The 24,255-nt window shown below is 49.5% G+C and overlaps 1 protein-coding gene across 1 annotated transcript; it reads right to left on the reverse strand.

Annotated features, from left to right (window-relative positions):
- Positions 1-1,218: 1,218 nt before the first annotated feature.
- Positions 1,219-4,534, reverse strand: Mafb (MAF bZIP transcription factor B). The gene has a single exon (XM_020182743.2). It carries the CDS (start codon positions 4,130-4,132, stop codon positions 3,161-3,163), a length of 972 nt encoding a protein of 323 aa, XP_020038332.1. The 5' UTR covers positions 4,133-4,534; the 3' UTR covers positions 1,219-3,160.
- Positions 4,535-24,255: the final 19,721 nt, after the last annotated feature.

Genomic DNA, 24,255 nt, shown 5'->3' on the forward strand with positions numbered 1-24,255 from the left:
TCTCTCTCTCTCTCTCTCTCTCTCTCTCTCACACACACACACACACACACACACACACACCAGCATCCAGGGATCTAGACCAAAATCTGTTCTCATGAGTTTCACTTTCCCCTTCCTTCTCCCAGGCTCCACTTAGCTCACGTTCTCCTTTGGTGTTCCACTGCTTGGGTCTCCTACACCTCTCCATCCTGGAGAAATTTCATGTTAGGAACTCTGGGCCAGAGAACCTCACTAGCTCTGAATATCATATCGAGGACAGAATATTGAGACTGCAGGAACTGGAAGTCCCTGGAGCTAACCACTACCCAAAGAGTACGGATGTCTTCTGAGGTTTGTGAATCCTACCCCACCATCCAGAGGCATCTGAGGCCAACCCTAAGACAGGCTTCGAAGGAGGCTGAGAGGAATTTGGGGCGAGTTAGATGGGCACTGCTGTTTTTTCCAAGGATCCAGGAAAAGAAAGAGTCTAGGGCCTCTAGGACCATTACCGTATGGGGAATCTGCAGGTTATACTCAGAGCTGTTATGCTGGAAAAAAACAAATCTCTCCAACTCCCAGTTTGTGCAGGCAGACACTGAAATCCAGGCTTGGCCATGCAGTGGGACTGAGGGTTTCCAGCCTGAGCTGCTGGACACCCTAAGCAGACCACCCCAGAAAGAAGTCTTCAAGGAGGGCCTTCCTGTCGGGAAAGTGATGTACCCCAAGATTTGGTGCTGAATGTCACCTGCCTTGGGGAAGGAAGTCAGGCTTCCCCATTCAGAGCAGGAATTCTAGCCCTCAGCAGCTCCAGTGCCAGTGCCAGGCAGAAAGGCAGGGGCAGTAGGATGGCTGGACCTGAGCACCAAAAAGACCTGGATTCCCCATCGGAGCAGCATCTCTTGGCTTCCTGGTCTCTGCCATTCAGTACCTCACAGCAGGCAAGCTAGCAGAGCCATTCCCAATAACCAAGACTGAAAGCGCTGAAAAAGCGGCAAGTGCCCAGGGACTTCAGAGACCTTTCAGACTTGCACCCTCTCAGCTCACAGACCACCTCTTGACCTGGTTTTGGACCTAGGGTGAGAAGCAGAGAACACGTTTGAGGCTCACTCACACACTTAAGGGAGAGATCTTTGGGCCTTGGTGTGCATTTCCATTGCCAGAGGAGAAGACAGTGCCCCCAAGTTGGAACAATTCTTAGAGAAGCAAACAAGAGAATCAGTCAGTCATGTAAACTCGGAATCCTCTAAATAAACACCATTTCCATGGTTTTAATAAGCAAAATAGGAAACCATTTTAATAACCAAAAAACAGAAACCAGTCTGAATTAAAACTACAATAGACTAGGTTTTAATATTTTCATATCATAAGCAGGGTTTGAAATTGATCCCTTATTTTACATGAAATAAAAACAATTTCTTTTGCGGCAAGTTTGATTTCAACACAGTTGAATCCGTAAAAACCAAAGCTTGTTTCTGATGCAGGACGAATATCCACAATATTTAAAACTGCAAGCACCATGCGGTTCATACAATCTTGTTATTACTGTTAATTTATCAACTAATACAAACTCAGAAAATGCATCCAGCCAGCAGCGCCAGCAATTTCAAATGGGAACTAAAAAATACGCTTTCATTTGGTATTCTTTTTTGTCAGTGCAACTTAAATCCTTTTACTGACCTGCAGAAAAAAAAAGTAATAATAAAGGAAAACACCCAGATCATCCCTATAACTACTGTACAGCCGAAGGGAGGCAGGGAACACCACCAATAACTCTTCCTGCTATCTCAAAAGCAGGGAAAGAAACACATATTGCATTGGTCTAAAGAACGCACTTGAAAGTTGCAAAATTATGGCCAATGTTTGGGTTTCTGGTGCATCCTGAAGTGGCAGTTGGTTCGGTGTAAGCTCTGGTCATCATTTGACCAGTGTCAAGGTTGCTGAAGCCTCTCACCCTAGGAGCGCTGGGTCCCTGCAATCAGTGCCTTCCAGGAAGATTCAAAAGGGGCACTGGAATAATTCTGGCTACAATGAAAAGCAGAGGAGATCGGCTTCCTTTCCTCTCTTATTAGACAAGGTAGGGATAGAGGACAAGCACTGACCTCCATGGTGTGGAACTCCACAGCTGCCTCTCTTTCCCTCAAAACCAACAAATTGAAAACTAAAGCAGGAGGGAAAAGAGGACGGAATATGGACATGGAAGGAAAAAAAAAAAACATGCAACTTCCAAGGGCGCCCAAGACAAAGTTATTGCGGGATGCTAAATGCCCAGAATGCTTTTTTTACTTTTTCTTTTTTTACTTACAAACAAAAATGCCATAGTAATGAACCCAAACAAAGACACTCGCTTGCTGCCATGTTCTATGCGGTTTGGCGGGGCGGGTATTTACAAGCCGCCAGGACTGAAACCCAGCTCGCAGCCGCCGGAGTTTCGAAACTGCGATCCCTTCTCACCCAAAGAAACAAGGGGGTTATGATCCATGATCAACAACATGCTAAAGTTAAACAAGAAAATGGTACAAAATAGAAATTATTACCATACATGTCCAGCATGCAGGATTAATATTTTTAATGCGGATTTTCGTATTTTTCTAGATAATTGAGCAGGCAATAAAACTGATGAGATTTGCGCGCGTGGAAAGTCCTAACTGAGGCCCGCGTCTCTCGACTTCGAGCCAGTGTTCTCCGGAGGACTCTGGACAGACAGGTCCGTCTGTTCTTCCTCCCTTTGCTCAGCCTTGTCTCACGCCTGCCGGGACGCTAGGGTCCCTCTCCTCTGCTCTCTTCCTGGAGCAGGCTGAGCTCCGGAATGCGAAGCAGCAGCCCTGGCACTCACAAAGTTCAGAAAGCCAGGAGTCTCCAGACGGCCGTGGTACTATGCCGCGCCGCCTTCCAGCCTGGAGAAAAGTTGCTCCGGGAGCTCCCACCCTCCTGGTCTCTCGGGCTCTGCCCGAGTCTAGGAGGCGGCGCTGGCGTACACTACTCTCGCCTTAGCCGAAGTCCCCTGCCCGCCCGCGCTCCCGCCCGTCGCCCGCGGCCCGCGCCTCTTTCCTCCCTCTCGCTCAAGTCAAACATGTCAAGGCTGGGGCCATGGCAGGGACAGGGTCCAGGGGAGTCCAGGGCTGGGGACACGGGACTGGGAGTCCGGACCAGGGCAAGGGCGGGGGCCGGGACCCGCCACGACTCACAGAAAGAACTCGGGAGAGGAGGGGCTGTCGCTGGTGGAGCCCGCCTCCCTGAAGCCGGAGTTGGCGAGTTTCTCGCACTTGACCTTGTAGGCGTCTCTCTCGCGGGCCAGCCGGGACACCTCCTGCTTAAGCTGCTCCACCTGCTGAATGAGCTGCGTCTTCTCATTCTCCAGGTGGTGTTTCTGCTGGACGCGTTTATACCTGCATGACTGGGCGTAGCCCCGGTTCTTCAGGGTTCGCCGCTTCTGCTTCAGGCGGATCACCTCGTCCTTGGTGAAGCCCCGCAGGTGGCGGTTCAGCTCACGCACCGACATGGACACGAGCTGGTCGTCGGAGAAGCGGTCCTCCACGCTACCGTTACCACCCGCTGCCGTCGCTGCGGCTGCCGCGTGCGGACCGGGCCCGGGGTGGCTGGTGGGCAGCTGTTGCGCTGGGCTGGTGGTGCTGGACGGCGGCGGCGACGCTTGGTGATGGTGGTGATGGTGCGGGTGCGTGTGCGGACCCAACTCATCGTGGGCCACGCTGGCACCTGGGTACCCGTGGTGCGGGTGAGGGTGGTGGTGATGGTGATGGTGGTGAGCGCCACGGAAGCCGTCGAAGCTCTGCAGCGGCTGTGGCACTGGATGTGAGCCGATCAGTGCCTCCACCGCGTCCTCGGGCGTCAGGTTGAGCGCCTCAGGGTTCATCTGTTGGTAGTTGCTGGCCATCCAGTACAGGTCCTCGAGGTGGGTCTTCTGTTCAGTCGGGCTGAAGCTAGGCGAAGAGGGCACCGAGCTACACGGTGTGCTGAGCGGTGTGGATGACACCGAGCCGGCTGGCTGCAGGCGCGTGCAGGGCCTGCCTGGACGCTCCGCACGGCCCAGCGGCTCCTTCTTCACGTCGAACTTAAGCAGGTCGAAGTCGTTGACGTACTCCATGGCCAGCGGGCTGGTGGGCAGCTCTGGCCCCATGCTCAGCTCCGCGGCCATCGCTAACGCGAGGCTCAGTCGCTGCTACCGCGAGGGAAACTTTGCGGCCGGCTGGGGCGCGCCGAGCCAAGCGCGGGGGCGAAGAGCGGCGAGCCGGGAAGGCGGAGAGCGAAGGGTGCAGCGGGCCGGGGCCTCCGGCCAAGCCTTTGTCTGGGGACGCGGCGGCGCGCCGGAGAGTCCAGAGGCTGCCTGCGCAGCCCCAGAGCTCGAGGCTGTTGCGGCGCCGGGACTGAGTCGGGTCAAGCCGGGCGGGGTGGAGAAGCAAGCGAGGCGCGCGATGGGGCAAAGGGGAAACGCACGGCGAGCGCCTGCTGATCGCTCTATAGCTTTCTTGCTCTAGGGCTTTCTCGCTCTCAGCCGCTCGCAGCCAGGCGGTGCAGCTGTGCTGGATCCGGAGCCGCCGCCGCCTTTTATCGCCTTCCTGATGTCACTGGGGCGCGGGGGCCCAGGCGGTCCGGCGCGCTGGCCAATAGCTGCACGGCCCCCGCGGCCCAGCGGCGCTGGGCGGGGCGTGCCTGACAGCTCCCCCGCCCCCAGCGTCAGCTGACTGGCGGCCAGAGCAGCTCTGGAGTAGCTGAGGCCTGGCAGAGGGCTGGAGCTAGTGGGACGCCGGGCAAGGGCCCAACCCCCCTTCCTGGTCGTGGCCCCGCACGCTCGCCTTCCGTGTGCGCCCCACCTCCCGGCCAAGTCGCCACTTCCACCACCTCCTCGAACGTTCACCTCCCTCAGTACCCTTTGCACTCCCACCCTCAGCCGTGTCACCCACAAGGAGGCTCAAGAAGGAGCGCCGGGATGATGCCTCCTGGGCCCTTTGTTCCCAAGCGGCCCCCGCCCAAGTGGGCGACGTTCTGTGTGTCCTCGAGACTGCGTGAATGTGTGCCGTGCGTGCCTGTGTTTCTGGAGGAGACGGCGGGGGTGGGGCTCCAAGAGTTGTGTTCGGACCCAACTCTTAACCTCAGGAAAGCTCTCTCGGGCCAAAAGGATCTGTTTCCCTCCTGGCTGTTGCGGTGGCCGAGCCCTAAGATACTACTCTTCCGCTGGCCTCCCCGCTCCCTGCGTCCACCCCACCCCCAAATGCTCACGATGATGGCAATGGAGAAAAAATCGGCCCAAAGGCTCTGAATCCTTTTCCTCAGCCAGACGCACAGAACCCTGAATAATCCAGGGTCCGGGCCGAAGCGAGCCCGGGATGGTGCTCCAGATGGTTCTCGGCTGCTGGGGAACCAGCCCTGTTTTTGTTTGAACGTTTTGTAACGATTAAGCAGATCCCGGAGTCTGCTGGCCACGAGAGCGGCTCAAACAGGCATAAAGTGCGACCCCAAGTGGTCACGATGCGCAAAGGCGCCCCGAACCGCCGGCCCATTGCCGGAAGGCTTGGACGGCGCCTCTGACCCAGCCCAGGTCTCAGTAACCTGGCCCATCCCGAGACCGGCCCTAATGCAGGCTGTGTGTGCACTGGAGTCTAGGACAGCTTCCCCTGAAGTCACGTACTAGTGCTCGGGTCTCATGTTCAGACTAAGTCACGAGCCCTGCTCTAGTCGTCCCCTCTGACAATTTACTTGCCCCGGCCTTCGGTGGTGCGGGTCGGCTCTTCCCTGCGCAGGAAGGCCCTGGGTAGGGTAAGGGTTGGGAGGTCCGGTGGCCAAAAGTGGAAACGCCCAGGCGAGGGGGCCCAGGGCTGTCTTGAGAGAAACCTCCCTGGAACGCAGACGGGGAGACAGGAGCGCAGCGCACTAGGTAGACGGGGCTCTTTCGGTTGCCACGCACCCTCCCTACCCCGGGCCAGGATGGCGGGAAACAAGGTTTTCCTAGAGATCCCCGCCCGGTCGCTGAAAGCGGATAAATCGCGAATTCGCTGGACCCGGAGATCCGACCCGCCTCCCGCGTAGCCTTCTGCTTACAGCTTTGGGCGTACAGCAAAAGGCAGGAAAAGAGAGCACCTAGTGAGTGCGTCGCGACTTCTGTTTGCTTGGGACCGGCACAACCGATGCGCGTAGGGGTCCCGTGGGCCACACCAATGCAGACGCTGCCAGAGTTTTGTTTTTGTTTTTTTTAACTGTTAGAAAGTAAAATATTTGCCTCCAATTACTCTGACAACCTTCTATTCTCCTGCGCCTCCGGGGAGGCTGTGGTAGGGCGTGGTTTTGGTCGCCTACTTTAAATAAAGTGAATATATTTTAACTAAGAATTGAACTGAAAGGTTAAGAACAGCAACTGTAATACTGGGAGAATCAGCCCTCTTGGTGAAGCGCGCTCCCCGCGAAAATGTTTTGGCCGCTTGGGGAGAGAGCTTGGGCAGTTATGTTGCTCTACCCCAACCTGAAGTTGGGCGCGGGGCGGGCAACGCAACAGCCCTGTAAGTGTTCCCGTCGCGTTCATACGCGATGAGCGCACACTAGGACCGCGGTTCAGTGGGAAACATTTTGAGGTCACCCTCCACCGCATCTCGGGTCTATGAAGATTAGGGTTCTGGCCTGAACAAACACACGGGATTCTCTGAGTATCCACTGAACTCCAGCGGGCAGCTCCATCCCTCCGGGTGAAGAGAGACCAGCCGCTTCCAGAGCGCGCAGGGCACCGCAGCTCTCTGCGTACGCACCAGGCAGGACTGTGCCATTCACACCCCCCCCCCGCGCTCCCCTCCCCTGCGCGCGCACACACACACACACACACACACACACACACACACACGTGTGTCTCCTCGGGTTTGCCTGACACTCGCCATCGAGGACTGCAACTGAGTCCCCAGAGTGTGGTTCTGGGGACTCCTGCTGCCCCAGCCCAGTAGTTTCAAAACCTCTGAGAGTCTTCAGCCATCTCAGGGTCTCTAGGACTCTGGTTTTGTCTGAGCGGGTTCGTTCCTGTTTGTCCCTGTGCTGCTGTCGCGGTCACCCTTTTCCCCGGAGCTTTGCTGTATCTCGGTAGGTTCTTAGGTTCACATTCCCACCCCCATCGGTTTCTTTGAGTCGGTCCTTACGTAGCCACTCCTCCCTCTTCCCATCTCCCTACTACCCCCACTCTGTCCCCCAAAAAAATATTGGAAACAACCCCACCCCTGTCAGGCTGCTTGCGCATGACTGAGACACGAAGGTTGGCCCGGATGTTAAGGCCTTTGTTGAGTAGTACACCCCATTTTAAGGCCCAGCTCCCCCACCCCGACTCCTGCTGGGCTCTGCCCGGGTCTCTCGGAGCCCCAGGCCCTATTGCCTCTTCGCTCTCAACTGCCACAGCGGGTTCTGTATCACCTCGCCAGGCTCCCAGTCCTGGATAAGCAGGAACAGGGATTATACCCCATCCCGAATCCAGAGGAGCTGTAAGCTCGTTGACGGGGAGTCCAACATGCTGAAAGAAAGAGAGGAGTTGGTGGAAGAAATGGAGAGTCAGAGAAGCAACGCAAAGGAGGCCAGAAGGCACCGGCGCAGTGCGTAAAGTACTAAAAGCCTCTTTGAAGGAAAGCTGAGGATTGGCCGCCAGCAGAGCCCCTCTACTGAACAACTGGTCTCTAGCAGTCAAAACTTCAATTTGAGGTTCTCACCCCAAAGCGACCCCCTCTCCCTACCCACCTCAGGTTGAGCTACAGGCTATTCGTCCCCAACGTGCCGCCGTGGAATTCTTTATCTACTGAAGGTGATGGAGGGACCCTGCAGGGTCAAAGCCGCAGGGCTTCGGGAAACTCGGGGTGGGAGTGAGGGGTGTTCTCTAAGTCACTGCGGAGTCCACTGCCAGTGCAAAGTGTGAAGTTCGCCGGGCAGCGCCCTCTCGCCTCTATTCAGCGAACCAGGTAAGTGGAGGCAGGCCCCTGGAGCCTCCAAGACCTGAGTGGCTTCTGGGCATTCGCGTTCTGCTCTAAGGTACCTGTGGTTTCCCAGAGGGCTGCATGTGTTTGGTGGGCGAGTAGGCGTCTCTGCGCGCAGGGGTGCGATTAGAGGCGTGTGGGAAGAGTGTGTGTATGCGTGTGCGTACGCGCGCGAGTGTGTATGTGTGTGTGTGTGTGTGTGTGTGTGTGTGTGCGCGCGCGCGCGCGCGCTTCGGGTTGGGTGGGGAGCCTCAGCCTTCTGGATGCAGAAGCCAGAAACTCCAGACCTTAGAACCTGGTGGGTTGCAGGGTCATATGGTTTCACCAAGCAGAGGCCTCTGGTCCCATGGGCTGGAAGGCCCGGGTTCTGGTAGGCAGGGGCCTCGGTCAGAGGACCCCCCTTCCCAAAAGCCCACTGTATTTTCTTCACCTTCATGTGGTGTCACCCGCCTCCTCCAAAATCCTTGAGGGCTCCCATTTCCCGGAAGCCTCCTGTGGCCTGTGGCTTCTGAGAGGCAAGTTTTTCTGCCTTTTCTCTTCCTCTTTCCCAAAGGCAACTGTCACTTCCACTTTCCCCTGTCCCACACAGTCGCTATTAGATTCCAACTCAGTACTTCCAAAAAAGTTACTCTTGGAGTTCGGGGTCCAGGTGGCCTTTAGGCAGCCAAAGGACTTAGTAAGTCCCAGCAGGAGCTAGAGTTCCACTGACTCTGCAGAGCCTCTTCCCTGGCAGCACACCCCCCCCCACACACACACACACACACATACACTGGAGGAATGGAGATTTGTTATTAAAGTCTTTTTACTTCATCTTAATGTGACTACTAGAAAATTTTAGATTACATGTGTTGTTCATGTTCTATTTCTCTTAGACAGTGCTGCATTCAATAACTACCAGGCAGTGTTACCTCCAATATAGATGGGATATTTTGCAATAATAGTCACTCCACTTGTTCAGGGATTTGGAAGGTTTTTATTACTCACTTCATCATTCAATTCTCAAAACTCTAAGAGGCAGCAACTATTACTATCACTATTTTACAGAGATAGGCAGGCAGACAGGCAGATAAATGGGGCTATGCAGCAGTTAACAGTCAACTCACTTAGTCCTGACAATGGCCCTCCCAGGTGGATGGGATTATCCCCATCTCATACAAGGACAGAGGCTCTCAGAGGTTAAGTGGTTTATTGAAAGTTACGCACCACTGAGGAGCTAGAACTTCTGTCCCTAAGTCCAGAGCTGAAAACTGTGATGTGTGGGGTCTCTATCCTGAGTGTTGGCATCCCAGGGATGCAGCTGTCAGTGCAGTTCTTCTCTAACTGCTCTCTGGGTCAGGATTTCCAATTCTTCATGGATAGGTGACTATGTTCAGGTCACTGGTGAGCCTCTACCAAATGCCAAGTCCCTACTGAGGACTCAATTCAAAGGGAAGTGTTTAATGTGCCTTCTTGTGGATGGCCACAGGCATCCTGGGCTCCTTCTCTTGCCTTTTCTTCTTCCCTGACTGTGGGGGCTGGAGAGAATCCCCCTTATAGGGTGCAAGCCAAAGGAGAGAAACTTTGCAGTACTCTCATCCTCTCCCTGACCCTCTCAGCTTCAGCCAACTTCTGATCTTGGCTGTGCTTCTCAGTCCTGCCTTTGGACTTGGTCCTTGGTCCTGCCTCTAGTCTGAGTTTGACCTTCAGCCCCAATTAATATATCCATAAAATATCAGAGGTGATAGAGAGGGAGAAGAAGAGGAAATGGGAGGGGGGGGCGGGGAGGGGGAGAGACAGAGAAGGAGAGGGGAAAAAAGAAAGAAGGAAGAGGAGGAGGAGGTGGCTCAGTGGTATTGAGAAGCCCAGTCACTCAAAGTCACAGTTCAGTGAGGGATAACTGCTCCCTTCCCATCACCACCTACTCAAGACCCCAAAGTCACTACTAGAGATTCTGAAACCTCACCATGGCTCCTGGGGCTAAGGCTCTCACCTCCCATAGCCAACCTACCATTTCTCTGTCTCTCCCTCCATCTCAGGAGCTCTCTGTTTCTCCATCTGGTGCCTTCATCCTCATCTAAACCACCTCCTGTGTGGCTTAGATAGCAACAGAGGCTTTGGCTCTGGGTTTTCTGCTTCTCCACAAGGCATACAACATCCATGTTACGTGAATTTCATCATTCTACCTCTACCCCTCCATTCCCTGGCTTAAATAAAAATTACTCTGACATTTACGAAAAGAACCAAGGTTCTTAGCATAGCCCATAGGCCCAGAATTATCTCCTGCCAACTCCTCCCATCTCACCTCACATTGTATTCCTACTGCCCCCTCCCCCAGTAATGCTTCAGGCACACTGACTTCTTTAAGTTCTTCTGCAGCCAAAGCTGTGTTCTGACACAGGGGCTTAGCACATACCACTCCCACCTCCTACATAGAAGGATTCAGTCACTTAGAACTTTGAGGAGATGTTCTGTGGATCTTCCCAGGCCTCAGAAGGATTTAGATGCACTGAGTGTGGCTGTGGGGGAAAGAACCTATCAGCAAGGATAAGGTCCTTGTCATTCTAGGGGAATCACACACACTGGAGTCATATGACAAAGGTTGTACCTCTCTCCCTTCCTTCTCCCAGCTGGTTCAGCATGACCTCAGGTTTGAGAGAGGCCTTAGGAAATAACACAAGCAGGTTCAAGGAAAATTATTTGGCCAGCTAGTCCAAATGTTTTTCTTTTGAAAAAAAAAATGCATTAAAAACACAGATTCCTAAGCTACAGTTTGATTTTACAAGTCTGAGGAGAGCCCAAGAATTTGTATTTGAATAAGTTCCCTAGGTAAGTCTGCTGCATGGAAATCGAAGAAACACATTTTGAGAACTATATGGAATGAACTTAAGCTCCTGGAGGACACCTCTGGGCCCCCAGCTCAATGCCCACAGGAGGAAGAATTACATTTCTGTTGTGGAATGAATGAATGAAGTCAAGCCAACTACCAAGACTACTTCACCATGTGATGTCCCAGAACCCTCAGGCCTTCCCATATAAGGGGCCCTCCCAGGACCCTCCTTTCCCCTAGGAGCACTCACTCTTGAACCAAGCCTCACATCCTCTTCCAGAACCAAGGACAAACTCTGGGATTGTGGATGGCCTGGGTCCTCCCAAACCCACTGACCTTGCTCTCCTCCTCCTTTGTCTGAATACTCTTCAGGGCCCAGGATCCTACCATGTGCTCTTCATAGCTTGGGGGCAACTTCTAGGTGCAGAGAAAGTGGGTGGTACCCTCCCCCTGCCCAAGTACCTCCTGACTAGGATTGATGGAGATAATAATGCTAGGCCCAGGCCCAAGCTGAGGCCAGTCAGGAGCTGCTGTAACCACACTATCTCTTTTTTCCTTTCTTCTTCTTAAAAAATGAAACATATAAGATACACAAGACTGCTTTCTCATTTTAAAAAATGCAACAATGTAGTTTTTAACATCTATGACTAGAGCTACAGCTTGCTTTTTATTTTTACTCAGCAACTTTTGTGTCGATACATCGAGATCTACTTTCTTTTTAAGGAATGCACAGCATTCCCTTCCAGTGGATGCCTTGTACTTTATGGTTTTTGGGTTTTTTTTTTTTTTAATATGGCTCCATACTGATGAACTTTCAGCCATTTCTAATCTTCACAATTGCAAATAATGTTGCAACTAACAGGATTTTACATGCTCCTTTTAGCTTGAATACAAGTATTTCTCTACAAAGCAAAAAAAAAAAAAAAACCTGCTAGATAGAAAGATAACGCACATCGTCGATGTTAATATTGTCAAATCAGCCTCCAACGAGATTGCACCTATTTAATTTCCCATCAGAATGCTATGAGGGTGGGAGGCGTGGCTCAAGTGATAGAGTGCCTGCCTAGCAAGCATGAAGCCTTAAGTTCAAACCCCAGTATCTCCATCAAAAAAAAGAAAAAAACAATCTATGAGGGTGAACTGTTTCTCTACATCCACACCATAAAGGGATTTGATCAAGGTTTCGCATTTTGGTGTCAGTTCTAAAACCAGTGCTGGGAGATGAGGGCTTGGGATAGATAGGGCTTCTTTCCTCTCCTCCAGGAAATTTCAAACCTTCCCATTGTGGCTGGAAAAGTGTTGCTATGGCAATGCATCCAAAAAACTGGTTTATCTCAAGCAAATGGCTATGCAGGGTGGAGCAGAGAAGGAAGCAGAAAAGGGGATACTTGACTAAGGCTTTGAAGGCTAAGCAGAAATTTGTCAAACACAAATGTCAGAGGACTTGGTGGCAGGACCAGTCAAAGCAAAGATGCCACTAGGGCACTTGGCTGTTCCAGAGAGGCTGGAGATATAGCTGCAGCCTTCTTTGGCAGCCAGTATTTGAGGGGTATTGATTGGCATGCCAAAGAGTTAGAATTCTGTCCTGGAGACTAGAAAACCATGTCCATATGGGCAGCCATCTTTTTTGATTCATTGTCAGATACATAGTAGGTACTTGATAAATATTTATGGAAAGAACAAGGAGATTCCCAAAGACATTTAAGCAACATGCTTCATTCTCTTTCATCTCTCAACTGGAAGATACTGGAAACTGGGAGTCCAGCTCCATTCTGAATGCTGGAGTGATCACAGCAAGCCCAGCTCAGGAACCCTTTCCTGGGTTTCAGACCCCCACCCTGGCCTTGTGCCAGCTCCCTTTCACCTCTGCCTGTTAGAGATTGCTTTTGGTTTCTGTGTTGACAACCCCTGTTTCTGTGTTTGGAGCAGCTGCTCAGTGCCATTTCCTGATTTAATATCAGCAGCAGCACAGAGCAAGGATGCACAGTTAGCAGTTTTTGCTCCAAGTATTTTTCAAGTTCCCTTTTGATGTAAGAGTTAAGGTTGCAGCTTCCCTGATCTTGCTAAGCAGGGAGGGAAAGACCGGGGAAAGGAGTGGGAAGTAGAACGAGAAGAGGCGATCCCCCTCCCCTAAACAGATTCATTCAGTTCAACCCAGCTGATAGACTCCAGAACCATTTTTTCCCTTGCATGCTGGGGACCAAACCCAGAATCCAAGGCCTCACACATGCTAGATGCTAGGCAAGTGCTCTACCACTGAACTAGATCACCAGTCCTTCACATTCCTTTCTTAAAAGGGGATTGCACCCAGACACCAGTGACTCATGCCTATAATCTCAGTTATTCAGAACACAGAGATAAGGAGGATCACAGTTCTAAACCAGCCTGGGCAACTAGTTCATGAGATCCTATCTCAAAAATACCCAACACAAAAAAGGACTGGTGAAGTGACTCAAATGCTAGAACCTGTCTAGCAAGCATGAGACCCTGAGTTCAAGCCCCAGTACTGCCAAAATAGAAGAGGTGGGGGGGTGGCAGAGAGCTCAGCAAAGACAAGGGCAGACTGAAGGATCTACAGGCAAGTGTGACCTCTGAAATAAGGCTTCTGCCACCATCCTGGTGACTGTAAAGATGTAAATATGTGTCTCTGTGTATTCACCTCTGCCACAAAAAGACTTGCTAAAAAACTTAACATGATTCAATTCAAAATACCTAAACATGAAAACATAACTAGTTCAAAGAAAAGCTTAAGATACATACAGATCCCAGTAGAACAGTTTTGCTTTGTTTTGTTTTAGCTGAGCATTTACTATGCCCAAGCACTTCCAAGGGACTAAGAGCTCATCTTCTTGTGATGGGAACAAACATTTTTTTCTCTTGCCACACTATAGTCAGTGCAGCAGTAGATCATCTCAGAGAGCCATGCACACGTACACAGGCACATGCATGCACACACACAGAGGCAAGTACACACATACTCGTGCATAAATGCATGTAATTAAGGACAGGACACAGAAAGAGACTGACACTTCATTCCTAGCATCATAGAAGGCTCTGATCACCAATCTATAAGCACCTGTGTAGCCTACTTCTGTGTCTCATTTCTCCCTCCAAGACCACCCATCCGTGGGACTCTTCTTTGGAGACCTTGTGTCATCTTAGGTCTTCTGAGAAGCAAAAGCCCAAACAGGATTAGCTGTGCAAGAGGTTTATGGGACACACTAGGAAGGATGAACAGGGAGCAAGCAGAAATAGCAAGGAGACCTCCTTGCAGAGCTCAGCCCTGTGAAGGGATTGGGACAGAAGGAGGATCGAGAAAGAGGCTTGGACTGCAGCACTGCTCTATGGAAATTAAAACTAGGCTGATAGGGAGTCCCTGGATCAAAGTGGCCTGTTGAGAGTTCCACATCTTCTCAGAATGATCCAGCTCCAATACCAGCCTCCAACCCCTGTGCTCAGTCATGAGGCAACTGGAAGGAAGTATAACTCAATGCCAATGCCCTGGTGGAGCCACAAGGGCAGAACCAGGGCTGTCTGTTCACTCTGCTCCATACAGAAATTTCTCTAAACAGTGTGCTTCCCTGGCCACCCCCATGTTCCTTCTTTCACCCACTCAAGGCAGACTTGCCCAGGCAGTGAAGTTCACAATTGAAAGCATCTTATTGAGGGTTTTGTGTGTGTGACAGACTAAGCTACAGTTAGTGTTTCTCATCTCACCTCATCCTTTCCGATAACCACATAGATAGGTACTGATATCATTTATAGGAATGGAGCTGAGACTCAAATAAACTCAATCACTTGCTGAAGGCCACAGCTGGCAAGTGGCACAGAATGTATTCAGAGCCCGTTTCACTCTGGTCATTGCTCTAGACTACCAAGAGGAGACCTGCAAAGGTGACATGAAAGGCTTATTTCTCTCTGTGCATCCATCCCTCCAGCTACTCATCCCTGGGATGCGTTAACCACACATCTGCTGAAAATGTCCTTCTGTTCTCACTGGGGGCTATATCAGCCCATTTCCCGGAGGATTCTGCTGGTCAGCTCCAAGCAGAAGACCATCTCCTCCAGGAAGACTCCCCTGGATATGTTTCCATAGCACCTTATACATACCGTGGCCAAAGCATCTATTATATCTGTGTCCAACGCCAAACTGAGCCTCTCTAGGACCAAAACCCGGTCTAAGTTATGTTGGGAGCCCCAGCACCCGGAACACGGGGGTCTGGCACTAGAGGTGGTGGTGATCTACAGATAGGATGCTCAAACAAGAGAAATCTAGTCCAGATTATCAACAATACACCCTTGGAGGGCAAAGGACCCTTTGGAGAAATCCTTTAGCCTTGAGAAGTACAGCCTGCACTTCCTGGCCTGGCCACCAGGAGCCTCATGAGCTCCCAGGCAGTGCAAAGGAGGACTGCGCTCTTCTCTGCAGCAAGTCAGTGCGTCCCATCCCAACTTCTCAGCAGGGCCAGGCTTGTGCCGTAGCTTTCCAAGTCCTGAGCATCTGCTCAGCTGCCAGGGGCCCAGTGGGTAGCCCCAGCCGAGAAGGAGAGTTATTTTTATTTATTTCTTCTTAATCATGAACTTAATTTAGCTGCTAATCAGGTTACCATGGTGACTTGCACTGGATTTATAGCATTTCCTAAAGCTCCTTTTTCTCACTCTTTGAGTACATGAGTAAAATTTGGGTGATGCGATGAATAAAATTTGGGTGATTCACAAAGCACATGAATCTTGAATGTCCTAGAAAAAGGTCAGATGCATCAGTTTTGTATTGCCTTTCACCATGCCTAATATGCTTAAGAAAGAATTGTGGCTCTGGACAGACCCCAGGTGCCTCTCTTCTGCCCTTCCTTTAAAACTTTCAATAGATCCCTATTGCCAACCAGGTAAGGTCTGAGATTTTTGCAGAGGCCTGCCTCTCTAATCTCACCTCCCTAATGCCTGCCTTTCAGTTCCCCTATGCTGTTTCCTGCATGTTTGTTTTTGCCTCTGTGTCTTTGCTTGTGTGGTGCCTGGGCCCATAAAGCCTATCTCAGACACAGGAAAACCCTTAGCTCTCAATGTGCCTCATGAGGGTTCATTGTGTTCTCTAACTTGGGAGAGGTGGTGGCCTAGCTTATCTTAGGGGATCCCTTCCCATCCCAATGTGTTACTGGAAAGCAGATATGAGCAGTGATACCAGGCCTATTACAGTGGTATGGAGCTGGCCAGCTCAGGAAAGCAGGGCAGGGAGGCAGTCAGGGAGGAAAGGAAGAGTGATGTTTTGACAGCTTGCTGTATTTCACTGTCTGGGAACCTTACCTTGGGTTCTGCCCAGGTGGTTAGGGGCACAGGGGTCTCAGTTCATCTTCCCAGGGGCTCAGAAGTACTCCAGCCTTGGACCAACTTGAAGCTCCCCCTGTGGCTCCCAGAAGGGACAGTGTCTCCAGATTGGAGACCACAGTTTCCAGGATTTCCCTCAGGACCTTGGGGCTGGCTGCCAATCAGTCACAGGATCAGCCACAGTCCATTAGCGAGTGCCCAGGGCTCAAGGTGCCAATGGAGCCCCCAGGCATTGGCGCCAGATCCTGCCACCAGGTGGGAACCCAAAGCCACCTTCAATTATTGTCTTGGCCTTTGTAACCAGACAAACTGGACAATGGACCATGCATGGGATGCTTCCCTAGGTTCAGCCAGCCCTTCAGTCCTGAGCCTTGACCCTCTGAGCTCACTGGATGCCCTCCAGGTTGGATGTAAGTGTGGGCCCCTCAGAACACCACTATCTGAGCCTCCCAGTCACAAGAGAAGCAGCCTGGTCCCTTTGCAGCAGCCCACACTGTGGCTGAGGCTGTGCAAGCCTCACTTCCCTCATCAGAGCTGCATTCAGGGCAGGTGCTTAGACATTGCTAATCGTAACCTTACTTTTACTACTGGCCCTTCTGAAATTAGAGTCAGAAGAACTGAGTTCAAGTTCTGATTCTGCACTTTTATTTATTTATTTATTTTAGCAGTAATGGGGTTTGAACTCAAAGCCTAGGCAAGCAATCTACTACTTGAGCACACTTCCAACCCTTTTTACTTTCAGTTATTTTTCTGATAAGGCCTTACGTTTTTACCTGGGACTGATCTCAGACCACAATCCTCCTATCTGTGACCTTCCATGTAGCTAGAATTACAAGCATGAGCTACAATGCCTGGCCTCTTTGATTTTGCTTCAAAATTGAGGTCAGGAGACAGGAAAGGTCCATTCTCAGATGGCTGGCTTTAGGAGGGTGAGCTTAGCAGGCTCAGACATCTATGGCAATAATAAGAAGGGCATGTCCCTGATGGGCCAGGCAAGACTGAATGCTGCAGCAACTTCGGTGAGCTTGTTTAGCCACTCACCCATCCCACCCCCACACACACCCCAGAGGAGCTCTTGCCAGAAAGAACATGACTCAGGGGAGATAGGGATGGGAGGAAGAGGACTAGCCACATCTACCTGGGCATGGAAGGGCCCAGGGATCCAGACAATCTCAAACCCAGGCCTTGAGAGTCTGCCATTCTAATCCTAGCTCTGCCAAATTTACTGTGTGATCTTGGGCAAGTCACTTAACCTCTCTGGGATTCCAGAGTTTTTCTGAGGAGGTAAAATCTCACCTAAATGAGGATGGGACCATATGTTCTCCAGATCCCCTTCCAGCATACAAGCTCATTAGCTCTGGTCCATGTAACAGTAGTAAGGGGCGAGATGACAATTTGGGGAAAGCACCAAATAAAGTGTAGTACCCACTCTGGCCACTAGGGGCTGCCTTACTCCACCCTCTGCACACTTTAGGGTGGGATTAACAGGTGCCCAAATTCAGTAATGGCTCAACAAGCATCCAGCATGAAGGAGAACAGGTAACTCCCTCTGACTTGATGTGTGTTGGACAGCATTACGTTTAAAAGAAAAGGCTTTGAGCCTGATATCTAGGTTCAAATCCCAGCTCTGCTCTTTACTAGCTGGGCGGTCTTGGACAAGTTACCCACCCTGTCTGTGTCTCCTCTTCCTTGCATGCTAGTGGAACTAATAGTAGCACATGCCTCATCTAATCATTGGGGGATTAAGCAAGTAACTATACACTAAGCACTGATAATTATGAACCAAACGTTTCCTTCATCTACTAGTTCTCAATGCTACTTTTATAAGACCTGTCTTGTACTCAAGGGGCTGGAAAGGCAGAGATGAAACCTCTCACCTGGGCATGGTGCTTGAAATCAGTGCATTTGCCATCAGACCCTACTGCTCCCGTTTCTGCTCGATATGATCAATGTTCTCAACTGACTTGTTTTGCAAAACAAGTTCATACAGCAATGGAAATAGAGATGGGAGTAAGAGTTAATTAAGGGCAGGATAAGCCACAGATCAATCTTAACATTGTTAAAGGAGAGACGACTAGACATTAGGATGTGATTCAACAAGGAGAACGTAACACCGTGTACAAAGGCTTCCAGCCAAAAATGGAATATGACTCTGCTCAGGCCCCAGGATCCAGCTACTGGCTTCCAGGAAGCACGGGAGATGGAGGAGCACACCCAGCAGCACCATGGGAGGCCATCGGCTACTCCCACATTGTGAAACAGACTGCAGGGTGCCAGACCCAGAGCCACCCAGAAATACACAGCCATTCCAAAGGAGAAATAAGTGACATTTTTAAAAAGAGAAAATAAATGACATTTTTAAATGTGAGGAGAAAAGGAAAGGATGTTAGCAAGAAATTTAAGACACATAGCCATCAAATGCAATGCTTATAGCTTGAGTCAAACTAAATGTAAAAACACATTTTTAGACAATCAGAAATATCTACCAAATATTAGATATTAAAGGAATTGTTTTTTAGTTTTGTTAAATGTGATGATGATATTGTGGTTATGTTAAATGTTAAGTCCTTATCTACAAGTAATACCCTCTAAAATATTTGTGTGTGAAATCAGATGATGTCTGGGGTTTGTTTTAAGTCCTCCAAGAAGGGGACAAGGTCAAGGGTAGGTGAGGGATGATTTTAACCTTCCCTTCTTTTAGAAGTTTAAAAGTAAAAGAAAGGCAGGAAGTAAAGGCAGACACTAAGTAGGAAGTTACAAACACAGGTTTCAGATGCATTGGGGGTGTGTAAGGTTTGGCCATAGAAATAGGGAGGACTGTAAAGAGCCCTCTTGGTCATCCAAGAAGTTGTATGTCACTCACCCGTGAGGTGAAACAAGCTCTTGCTGACTACCCTGGAATCTACTCATTTATTCCCTCGCTCAGTCTCCAATTCATCCATCTACCCATCCATTGATTTATCCCTCCATTCATCATTTGTTTGTTCAGTCAACATGACTATTCATTGAGAGCTTACAATGCACCAGACACTGAGACAGGCACGGAATAGAAAGGTGACCATCCTGTCCTCATGGCACTGATTGTCAGGGTAGAGGAAAAAGTCACACTACACAAATCTATCTTCACAACCCATGAAAAGTCTGAGTAAATAAGATTATGTGGCATCAAGGAGCTTAATAAGGGGAAACATGACATAGTCTGAGCTGAGGGATGGTTAGGGACATTTTCTCCCAACATTTAAGCTATAACTTGAATGATAGAAGTAACAGCCATCTAAAGAGCCCCAGGAAGTGCAATCAGGCAAAGAGAGCATTAAGAACAAATATCCTGGAGCAGCAAAGAGCCAGGGATTTTCAGGAATGTTAAGTAAAAGGAAGTAGCAGAATGAGGAAGTGAAAGACCTGTAGACTAACGGATAGCAGGGGTGGTTAGCCACTGCTCTTGAACCAAGAGAAACTCCTCTTCCATAAACAAATGTGGCAGGTAGGGACAGAGGACACGGGCCTGCTAACAAGCCCAAATGCAAGGGATCGAGGTAGGTACTAGAAAAATTTGTGTCCATGTTCTCTAAAGAAAATGTTCTACTTCCTTAAAGAATTTTATTTGGGAGTAGGGTGGAGAAGAGGCTACCCCATGGCAGAGACAAGGCTGCTACAAAGGGAACAACTGGAATTGCTGAGTCAGTAATTAGAGGTTTTTAAACCAATGGGGAACAGCAGGCTGGGCTCCTCTTATGCCTCCCTGCTCCCCTAGCCAGCCAAGTCAGGGGAAGGACATCCTAGCCAACTGTGGGGACAGTTGCCCAGTGATTTATGGCCCTGAGACAAAGGCTCCCAAGGAAAGGGCCTGTGAAACTCAGATGTGTTGTTGGAACAATTAGAGCCCATCTATCTCTCAGTCAGCACCACGTCCAGAAAATGGGCCTGAGACAGGGCTTGCATGGGCTGACCAGCCCTTCACATGTGCATTTACATGTGGTGAGCGAGCACAAAAGACCAGCACCTGTGAGTAGAAGCTCCATTTTTCAGATGAGGAAAATAAAGTTCTTGGAAAGATGACTGACTCAAGGTCAACAACTTGAGATTGTTGAACTGAGATTCAACCTCAGGTCTGTTTGAGTTCCAAAGTCATACTCTTCTGTGTCACATCTTAGTGACTCCCTGGACTTCTCTAGCTGCCTGGTGTCACTGGTTCCTTGAGGCTTCTGTGCTCTATTTCCAGCACGCAGGGGTCAGTTCACTCTAAAAAACTAAGCTGGTATCCAAAGCTAAAAGCAGCCTCCTCTCCTGCAGAACTAAATGCTTGCTTCCTCCTCTAGAACTCTTATTCTAAAGGGACCCGGAAGAGGTGAGGAGTGACAGGCCACAGCCCCCAAGCCACATGAAGTGTTTAGGGCCACATGAGAGATGAGTATGAGGAATTACCCCATAGGACACAGGTGCATCCCTGAGAGCTCATCCTAGCTCCTCATCAATTTCAAGGGGGCCATGCCTGACTGTGTCCCCAGCAGTCTGGACAGAGAGATATACAGCAAATGTTTGCTAAATAAAATAGAAGACTTTAGCTTGGAGATGTTACAACAAATCCAACTTGAGAAGAAGATTTTAAAAATGGCTTATTAAAATGAAGAAATGGGAAAATACTTAGGGGATAATTAATTGTGCATGGCTCTAGATAAAAATGTAAAACACAAGACTAAGTCATATCACTGTGCAGTTGGCTTACGTGTGATTTTATTTGCTCCTTGAATTTTTTCTCCAAAATATACTAGAAGAGCATGTACAGTTTTCCAACTAACAGGGAAAGGACATCACTTTATTTAATAATGTAGTTTTAATAATAAATTTGGGGTAAGGCCTGCCTCTCTGAACCCAAAGCTGGCGGCTGGGTGCCAGTAAAGGCTCAGCCATTCTGTGAGCGGAAGGGGAGGCCCCCTGTTCTGCAGATCCAGGGCCCACAGGATTCACACCACAGCCCCACACACTGCCCGTCCCCTGCCCCAGGCCTTAGCGCACAGAGGGTAGATGCCATGCCTAACAGCCGTCTGCCAAAGCCTCGGCTTCACCAAGTACATTTCCATGACTCTTTTCTCCATAGCAAGTCAGTAAATCAAAGCACATCTCATGCACAAGGTGGGCCCTTTCTGGGAAAAACACAAAAAAACTTAATCTCTGGTCCAGAAGCAGTAGATTGCAGCGGCAAGTCGGGAGCCAAAACCATTAATCTTTGCCGCGTTCCCCAACTGGCCCGAGTAGTAAAGAAGATAATACCCCAGCAGAATCAGTGACCCACTACAAATTGGTCCTGAAAGGTCCACCAGCATAAATAGACTTTTGCTGATCCAACACTTGTTAGGAACCCCAACAAAGAGACTATTGGCTCATCTGATGAGCCGCTTGCAATGGGCCCTTGCAATGGCTGGTGATGGATGACCATCCTCCCTTGGAGGGGAAGATGCAGCTCCTGGTATGGGGCCCTTTCTCATCTTAAATTTGTCCTCAATAAATCACAGGTGCAGAGAAGCCGGCATCAGTTTCATTACACCTACATGCTCCGGTATCAATCACGCCACCATGGCGGCCTGTCTGGGCGCAGTTCATTTCAAGTGGCTTTTTCAGTCCTGATTCCATCTCCATTGCAGTGCGCGCCTCCCAAGGCTGGAGCCCAGAGAGTGGTGGGAGATACTTTCTGCTCCCTTCATCTCAGTATCCATTCCCCCTCCTTCTCCATCCACGATTCCCCAAGTGCGTGTCACTGTGAGCCCAGCCCCCAGCACCTGTACAAACAGCTGAAGTCCTAGAATCAGAACGACCTGTCTTCAGATAATGACTCTGATATTCACCAACATGTCACTTGATTCTGCCCAGGCTCAGTTTCTGTATCTGGAAAAGAAGTTAATGACACCTCCCTGAACAGATTAAAGACAGTAATGTGTGTAGAGACCAGCATAGCATAGGGTACACAGCAGATCTTCAACTGAGGTTACTCCTGGCCCTGTGCATTCCTGCACTTGGATGCTGGTTGGAGAGAAAGGATTTCAGGAATGGCTGATCTTGCTTTCCCTGTGGCACCCAGGCCCATGAGAAAATGGAAACCCCTCTATTCCTCTTTCCCACGTCCAAAGGTGTATCAGTTATGGCTCAGAATTTATGAGGATGCTGCCACAGCTCATTTTGTGTCTTGTTCCTTTAATTGTAGACAGTTGAAATACACTTAAAGCTGAGGACACCAATGAGCTCTCAGACCTCTTCGTAATGCACATGATCAAATACTTTAGTGTCATTAAATGCTCATCATAAAAGTCGTTGGCTTCTTTTTTTAAAGAATCATCAATGAGCATAAATGGTTTCTTTTGAGGCAGATTCCAAGCCAGTATTGCTACAGCCACCAGAGGCAAGATGCATACACCCTCCAATCCCACCATCGGCCTCCCGTGGAGGACACAGCCCAGCTGTGTGGTTGAGCACTCAGAGCCCAGTGGAAACCCTGCTAATCATTAACCAAAAGAGTAGGTCTTTGAGCAGGAGAGAGGGCAGTGCAAAGACCCTGCTCCTGAGCTGGTCAGAAATGTCTGACAGAACAGGTTCTTCAAAAAGACACTTCCATTCATTCTAATCCTACAAGAGAGCCTGAGTGACAGGGCCATTTATTTGCAGAAGAGCTGAAGAAGGGGCGGAAAGGAAAGACTGAGAAACAAGAGGAAGGAGATGGGTAAAGGAGGGAGAGGCAGGGAGAAAGAAAAAAGGTTCAGAAAGCTGGTAGAGAAGGGAGGCAGAAAGGCAAATGGGATAGACTTTACCTCAAGGCACAGTGCTTCATCATCTGGAGACAGATCCTACAGAGCTATGAATGTATGCAACGCATCTTGAAGAATGGCATAAACCAGCAATGGTGATGATGACGACAATGATGCTACCAACATGTCTTCTTTACTTCTCCTAAGAACCTATAAGGCAGCTACTACATTTCATCAATTCTAGGACATATACTTCTTTTTGTCCATTTTAACACCTCTGAAATTGAAATGCTTGTTGCCATCACTGTCAGCCAGCAGCATGCAGTCTTAATGTCGCTGTTGTATCTGGGAACACACATCCAAACTTGCAAAATGGACATTTGTAGCTTCAAGTCCTAAAGACAATAGAGGAGTGGTTTTGAAAGAAAAGTTACATACCAAGGCTTGCCGTTGTCACAGAAAGTAATAGTGTGTTGAAAACCATGGATACACACAATGCTGAGTTATGAAGAAGTTTTATTTCACTAGGTACTAAGACCTCATGACAAAAATCTATGTTGAAATAAACCCAATAGTTCTGTCCAAAAGCAAATTAAAATTCTAAGTAAGAAGTATTATATTACACTTTCATCAGCTATGGTTCTATTTTTCTTAGTGTTTTATAAAATCATAGTGCAACATACAAGCACTGTAAGTCCCACCTTACAGATAAGCAAACAGAGGTGCTTTTATTACTTGCTCAAAGTCATGTAGAAAGTCAGGTCTTTCTAATTCCAGAGCTGATGCGCTCAGCCCATGTCACCACTCTTCTCTGACATCTCTGCAGTCAGACCAATAGTCCAATTCCAGCTCTGCTACTTAGTGTTTTGTGACCCAGTAGAATGACTTCTAGTCTCAGAGCCATAAAACAGAGATGCTAACAAAACTTGTTCAAAGTTAAGGGTGAGAAAGTCTGTATGTGGAAAGGTTTAGCAGAGGCCAGGCCCCAGGAAGGTATACAGAAAGAGGGGGTCAAGTAAGGTATACAGAAAGAGGGGGTCTGTATACAGGTCCATGACACATCTAAGAGCATACACTTTGCCTCAGCAGTATCAGACAAAAGACCCGGATGGCACCAGGAACTCGGAGTTAGCACTGGAACTCTGAGCATCAATTGCTTTTAGCCCAACTCAGGACAAACCAGTCTATATACACTTCCCAGTGCCTGCTGTATGCTCAGCCTTCACTCCTACTAATAAAACAGCAGCCACTGCAACCATAGCTAATACATTACTGTTGTTACATCTATTGAATGTCCACACTGTGCACTCAACTGTGCCAGTCCTGTCCGAAGGCCTTCACACACCTTTTATTCTTACAATAGCTATAAGCGGGCATGTTACAGATGAGTAGGAGGCCTGTGAAGAACACAGAGCATTGGCCTTGGTGTCCTGGGCTCATCCAGAGAAAAAAAATACCCAGT

This window comes from Castor canadensis, chromosome 5, assembly GCF_047511655.1.
Source record: "Castor canadensis chromosome 5, mCasCan1.hap1v2, whole genome shotgun sequence".
NCBI lineage: Eukaryota > Metazoa > Chordata > Mammalia > Rodentia > Castoridae > Castor > Castor canadensis.

Excerpts from the sequence above, each read along its gene's own strand:
- Mafb (XM_020182743.2), bottom strand. The coding sequence starts at position 4,132 with ATGGCCGCGGAGCTGAGCATGGGGCCAGAGCTGCCCACCAGCCCGCTG.